Source organism: Cricetulus griseus, chromosome X (genome assembly GCF_003668045.3).
Source record: "Cricetulus griseus strain 17A/GY chromosome X, alternate assembly CriGri-PICRH-1.0, whole genome shotgun sequence".
NCBI classification, from domain to species: Eukaryota; Metazoa; Chordata; class Mammalia; order Rodentia; family Cricetidae; genus Cricetulus; species Cricetulus griseus.
Genome location: NC_048604.1, coordinates 76,037,491 through 76,044,897, shown reverse-complemented (window position 1 = coordinate 76,044,897; position 7,407 = coordinate 76,037,491). Strand labels below are relative to the sequence as shown.

The 7,407-nt window shown below is 45.9% G+C and overlaps 1 protein-coding gene across 1 annotated transcript; it reads right to left on the bottom strand.

The window, feature by feature from the left end:
- Nucleotides 1-4,686: 4,686 nt before the first annotated feature.
- On the bottom strand, nucleotides 4,687-7,191 carry LOC100766708 (transcription factor SPT20 homolog). The gene has a single exon (XM_035449738.1). It carries the CDS (start codon nucleotides 7,189-7,191, stop codon nucleotides 4,687-4,689), a length of 2,505 nt encoding a protein of 834 aa, XP_035305629.1.
- Between the last annotated feature and the right edge of the window lie 216 nt (nucleotides 7,192-7,407).

Here is a 7,407-nt window from a genome sequence, read left to right as displayed (position 1 = left end):
AGATGAGATCTCTATATGTAACTGGACTGGCCCTCTTTGCCACACAAATCCTGCTACCTGGATGTTATTGGATGCTCATTTATGATACCATCTTTTGTGTAACCTGTTGAAGAATGCTGATCCACCTAAGTTCATGTAACTCTCTCACTATCAGCATATTTTGAAAAGGTTCTGAAGGCATGACTTTTGAAAAATGCATTTTGAAAATAAATTTTAAAAAAGTTGAGGCCAGACAGATGTCTCAGGGGGTAAAAGTGCTAGCCATACAAGCAAGACAAGGCAACTTCAATTCCCAAAACTCACTTAAAAATCCAGATGTTCGTTGCTGCTATTGATTCATAACATACTGCTATTATTGGTCTTTTTATATAAATATAAATATATATATATATATACATATATAATTTGAATTTTTGGAAACTTTAGCTGTGCTGTCAACTTTGGAAAAAAGTATCCCAGTTTACCGTGTTGAGTTGGCATTGTACAGAAATTAACAGCCATATTGGTCTAGAAATGTTGAACTTAATTTTTTTCCATTTGTACAGGGGTAACGCACTGTATTAAATATGTAAGGTCTTATCTTCGTGGGTTTGATTACAAAAACTAATAAAGTATCCTCAAAAAAAAGAAATAATAAAAAATCCAGATGTTCTGACCAAAAGCTATAATCCCAGTGCTCTCTAATATGAGATGAGAGGTGTAAACAGGAGCATAACCCTGGAGCTCAAGAGCCATCTCCCCTGGAGTACACAACACAGCAGCAGAAAACAGCAAGAGAGACCCTGCCTCAAAAAGGTGTAAGGCAGATCCCAACAGTTGTCATCTGATCTCTACAAATACCTATACTTAACACACACAAATAAATTTTGAATAATGAGTAAGAATTCATCTTGAATTAGGAAAGAGAATCTGGGCAGTGGTGGTACAAGCCTTTAGTCTCAGCACTCAGGAGGTAAAGCCAGGCAGATCTCCATGAGTTCGAGTCCAGCCTGGACTACAGAGTGAGCTCCAGGATGACCAGGACTATGGGAAACATTGTCTCAAGAAAAAGGAGCAGGGAGACATTCTGGGTTCTCATGGCACTAAAACCAAGTGAAAACATAAAATGTAGACAGCTCTAGGGTCTGGGTAGATGTCCATGGCTTCTGTTGCCACCAGGGACTGTGCAGATGCCCAGTGTCTGGACAGCCATCTGAGATCATGTTACTATCTGAGGGCCTGCTGACACTGGGCCTTAGTGATTCAGGGTGGCCTGTTGCCACCAGGGCCATGGACATTCATGTTCCTGCTGCAGCTGATGTCTGTAATAATGTCCATGGGGTTGGGTTCATAGGAACCATGCATGTTGAAATCCGGGGGCCGTGCTGAGCTAATCCCACCCTTTACAGGACCTGGGATAACTGGTCCTCCCCATCACTGAGCACTGCAGCAGGAGAGCTGCCCCATCCCCCACTCACGATAGATGGCTCCACCCCTCACCAAGGTCATGGAATAGCTGGCCCCCATGGCATGGGCCTAAGAGAGCTGGCTCTGCCCTTCACCTGAGGGGGGCAATCCCAGGGTCCCAGAAAATCCAGCTCAGCTACCACCCAGGCCCACATCCTGGGCCTTGGCCCAGCCTAACATATACACCATATACAACCTGCTAGAGTATGTGAAGGGACTGGTCCTGCAGAACAATAACCACAGGATCTCTATGACTCAGGGCAATAGCAGGATATCCAAGAGGAGTTTCAGTGAGGGTCCACTGGTGTTCTAGAGGCCTTGAAGCAGACCCATGACACATTGCAATGAACATTTTGTGAGTGGGACTGACTGGACAAGAGGTATACTGTGTGACAAACTGCAGCACCCAATGCCACTAGGATGAATGAAGAGGTGGGGGAGAGGGATGGTTGTTTTGTTTTGCTTTTAATCAATTTGGGGGTTTTTGGAGGGCATGTTACAAGGATGTGGGACAGATATTGAGGGACTGAGGGTAAATAGGATTGGGATGCATGATGTGAAATTCCCCAAAAATCAATAAATTTATGTTTAAAAAATAAAATGTAGCCAGCTAATATTCTCAATAGGAACATTCCATTAAAGTTATAGCAGGGTATAATAAACAGGAAAATAAACAGATGCCACTAAGTGGTAATTGCAAACAAAGATAAATTTATTTGCCTGTCTGAAAAGAAAGGACACATCTCTCAAGCAAAACATTCTACACATTGTACCTGAATGGACCAGTTACAGAGCAAAGGGAGGAAGGACAGGAAAACTGGCAGCACGCTGAGCTCAGGTCTGCTTGGCTCTGAAGAGCAGGCTCCACTCCCAGCAATGTCCAGGATGCTCCAGTCAGCTCACTGTCCCTCTGGTGGCCAATGGGACCAGCTTGCTTGAAGGAGGCTAAATCTTTGGTAAAGAGCACCAGCAGGACCTCAGGTTCATGCCAGTGATGATCACGATTACTGTCCCTTCCCTGATCTTTTTCAGAACCGACAGACCGAGTGTTCACTTCTTAGGGCAAAAGGCAAATAAACATACATGTGCACTTAAAAGGCAAATTTCATGTAGGCAGTTTATCTTTAAAAGTTACCAAAAAACAACATTAATAAAATAACGCCTGTACGTGAATGACGGCAGCACCATGACCCACAATAGCCAAAAGGTGGAAACAGCCCAAACATGGATAAACAGATCAGGCCATGCACAGACAAGGGAATGTGACTGTGCCAAAGAGGCTCCAAGTGCTGGTATATAGTACAAGATGAATAAACATCAAACACATGCCAGGCAAAAAGGAAACACAAAATGTACAAAGTTGACAAAAGACTATCTAATTCACCAAATATAAACACCAAGAACAAATACATTCATAGGGCCACAGAGCAAATCGGTGGTTGCCAGTGGCTGGGGGTAGGGCAAAGAGGCCTCCCCCCTTAGTGCTTAATAGGTCCAGGACTTCTTTTGAAGTGCTGAGCATGTTCTGGAAACACACAGAGGAGCTGGCTGCACAACAGTGCCAGCGTCATAAGTGCTAGGGTATTTATGGTAGCATAAATGTTACTTTGGCACTGGTAAACGTGTGTCACAGAACTGATTACACCCCCTGGACTCTTTATTTTGGTTGTGAGCCTAGCCTTTAACAGCTGGCTGAGCCATCTCTCCGGCCCCACATCCCTACACTCTCTAAAGGGAGTAAGTCAAAAAGGACAGGGCAGTTGAGTCCATTGAAACAAGGGCCCCTGAAATGAACTCATATGGCAGAGAGTGCTAACTGTGAAGGATAAGCAGTGGGGGGAGGGCAGAGGAGGAGGACATCCCACTTAACAGCCTCAGAAGGCTGTGGTCACTGGGGAAACAGACCAGAAAAAAAACTGAGTTTTCAAGTGCTCATTTCCTTCGTACAAATAACCTAGAATGTTCTAAAACATGTGAATGGCCTCACAAGGAGAGCCACAGTAAGCCATCCCAGATTGCCTCTTCCAGGCCAGTGGCAGGGTCTGGAGGAGAGCTGGGGTCTGTCTGTCAGAGCACCAAGTGCAGGGAAACCTCCCAGGACTGGGATGGTCATTAACAAATCTGCCACCAACTCCCTTGCACAGGAGTGCATGTCTAGGCTGTACTCAACCTCAGTGTGACAACCTTCCTTTGTTCTGGTCTCCTTTAGTATCAGTTTTGCACAGTGTACTTGCAGCAATAGCATTGCAGAAGCTGCACACAGGCCTTTTAAACTAAGAAATACTAAGTTCTCCTGAAAGACGCTTTTCCTGGTTCACAAGTTAATTCCTTACATATTTAACATGGGGAAATGATTTTTACAAAGCACTGACCTTCTGTCACAAGGCACAACATGCACAGACCTTGGGGACATCATGCCAAGTGAAAAAGGCTGCCTGATATAATAGCCACCTCGTGTTTCCATGCATGTGAGGCGCTGGGAGCACTCAGACTCCAGAAGACATAAGTAGACGGGTGGCAACCAGGGCGGGGGGAAGGGGGACTGGAAGTGGGAGATTTGATGGTTAACAGACACAGACTTTCAATCCCTAAAAACATGAATAAGTTCTAGAACTATGTTGCAGGACATCGGGATTGTACTTACTAATACTGAGCTGTGTCCTAAAAATTTTTACAACAGGCTAAGCAGTGGTTGTACACACCTTTAAACCCAGCACTCAGGAGGCAGAGGCAGGAGGATTTACATGAGTTTGAGACCCACATAGTCTACAGAATGAGTTCTAGAACAGCTAAAGCTACACAGAGAAATCCTGTCTCAGGGGGAAAAAAAGAAAACAAGTTATTGAGGATAATACATTACTCCTTCCCCAAATAATTTTTGTTAAAACATATAAAATGTGTTTTTAATCATTTATAAATAAACCTCTAAATTATTGCTAAGTTATTAAAGTATATTTTTACAATTTTAATAGAGAAACGACAATCTGTAAGAAACTAAAACCAACCTATGTAGATATGCTTCAGGACACTACAATAAACTTGTCTCTATCAACAACAAAAAGAATAACAAGTAAAATAGCACCAGTTTAAAAAATTCCTTCCTGTGTTCTATGTAAAATTCTAGTATTGAGCTTTTTTGTTTTTAAACCGTAAAACATTGGTACATTAAAAACACCAAAATCAAAGTAAAAACAGAATTGATTTAGCTCAATGTTGGTGCATTTTTTTGAAAGAGGGAGACTAAGACTTTGGGGTGGTTGGTGGACCTCCCTTCCCTGTACCTGTGTCCTGGCCACCTGTGTCCTGGCTACCTGTGTGCCCCTGATGACTACGCTGAGTGGCTGCTCTAGACACAGCCACTATACGTGGCACGAATCTCAGATGCACATTCTGGCCCCGGGCCTGCAGCTGTTCTACCCCAGCTGCAGGGTTCTGAATGCTCTGTGAAGGAAGGTTCTGCCCAGGACTCTGGGTAGAGCCTACCCGACACACCACAGTGGCCTGAGACTGGTGAACCCTCCTGGCCTCAGCAAGGTTAAAGAGACCAGTTTGCTGAGTTGGCACTACCCATTGCTGAAAGCTTGATCTCTGGTTGTACTGGTAAGGTAGTGGAATTGGCTGTGGAGGGATAGGAGCCCTAGGTGGCTGATGCCGTTTTGAAATAAACACATACAAAGAATCTGGCTGCTGGGGGCGCTGCCGCTCTGGCTGTGGATACAGCCGTGACTGTGGCTGCTGCTGTGCCTGCTGCTGTGGCTGCTGTGGCGGCTGCTGGGGACCCTGTGATTGTGACTCTGGGTGCAAAATGACAGAGCTAGGTGAAAGCCTGACAGTTACAGGGCCTGAAGTATTTTTTACAAATACTTTCACAGATGTTTGCACAGAGCACTGTGGTGCTCTGGTCTGGGTACTGGGCATCTGACCTCTAGGAGGCAGAAAGCCTCTGGAAGAGGTTTCTGTAGATCCTGGGGCACTAGTGGGGAAGCTCTGTACCTGGGTCAGAATACTCTTCAAAACAGGGGCTCCCTGTGTAAGGCCAAAAACATTGGTGACATTTTGGCCAGTGGCACTGCTGGTGCCATGGGTGGCTGGACGGCTCTCTGATGAGCTGGCAGAAGGCTGGACAGCTGGAGGAGGGTTGTTAACACCACTCATTCCCCAGAAGGTTTGCTGAGCCAGGCTAGCTGATGTGGAATAAGGAGAAAATCTCAGAATCTTCCTACCTCTGACTAGCACTAAGGGAGGCCTGATTGCTGAAGAGCTCCGTCCTGAGGTGGAGGGCAGTGTCAACAGTGGAGCTGGGGTCTTATCTCCCACCTCTGAGACTGAGGATGTCACTGAATGGGATTTGGCATCGCTCCCTGGGGAGGGCTGGCCAAGACAGATGGAGTCAGTGGATCCCTGTAGGTTTTTGCCTAGACACACAGCCTGGCTTGGGACAGACCCTTGGCACACACCCATTGCCTCCCCAGACTCAATCTTTGCCCCAGCTACAGAAGCAAGTGGACAATCACTTGGGGCAACTTGAGGAAGACACATCTGGCTATCACATGGGCCCTCTGTTGGTGGCTCTATTTCAGGAGAGAAAAATGGGTCACTAAGGGACTCAGTCACATTTGATTTTGCTACCCATGACTGACTGACCTCTTTACTATCACATACATCACCACATTTTACCTCAGGAGCTGGCCAGGATGTTGATGCTGAGTCATCATGGGGCACAGACTGCTTCCCTTTAGCATATTTCTGCACATCGACCTGTGAGGGGGCCACCAGTTCACAGGGTCTCTGCTTCCATGTATCTACACACTTTCCTGCTTCAGCAATCTTCAGATCATATTGGTCACCTGGTTTTATTTCTGCTCGTTTTCTGCAAGCAATCATTGTTGCAACATCAGGAGGAGTTGTACATATGTTCTTTTCTTCCTCCAGTTCTAGCGGCTGCTCAGGACTGGAGAGGCATTCCCTCATGGGGTCAGTGTTCATCTTCTGCTCATTAAACAGCAGTGTATTGCCCGTGGAGGTGACAGAAACAGAGGGTTCCAGACACAGTGGCTCTGCTGTAGCCAAGATCATTTGGCTCTCAAGTTCAAGTTTTTCTTCCTGGGTCCACTGACGGTTGTCACTTGTTATGGACTCCACATCACTCACTAGTGACTGCATCGTCGGACGTAAGAGGATGTGACGAGTTTGGTAAGCAGGAGAGGACACAGTAGATGAGACAGCAGACTCAGTAGATGATGCAGTAGGATCTTCACCAGGCTCCCCAGGAGGGTAGCCGGTACTGCATGGCCGGTAGTCTCGGATTTCTGCTATGACACACCCATGGTGAAACACATTCACAGGGGACTTTTCCAGGGCATCAATCAGAAAAGAAGGTAACTGTTCAGCATCCAAATATTCGAGCAGTTTCTGTCCTACATAAGGCACTGAAACGGGCTCTATAAGGGCTCCATCTTTGTCCTTGAGCAGGAGAGAATAGCCCTGATTTTCTGCATACAGGTTGACCACTAAACACGGCAACGCCTCTCTCTTCATAAGCTTCTCTAGCAAGTTGACATTGTTTTGAAGGCCCTCTGCTTCAGGCTCCTTCTTACATTCCTCCATATAAATTTCATACAGTTTTTCCTGAAGAGATTTTTCCCCACTAGATGTGGGTGTCACTGGAGGGGGCTGTTGCTGGAGACTTGAGACTTCAATAATATCATCTGTCTGCTCCAGAGCCTCCTCCAAATTTCGTTCCATCCTAACGGCAAGTCAGGGCCCTTAAAGTAAAGAAAAGCACCGCGTCAGGGCCCTTAAATTAAAAAGACACCGCGCTGAGGCCCTTAAATTAAAAAGACACCGCGTAGGGGCCCTTAAAGTAAAAAGACACCGCGTCAGGGGCCTTAAAGTAAAAAGACACCGTCGGGTCCCTTAACGTAAAAAGACACCGCATCGAGGCCCTTAAAGTTAAAAGAC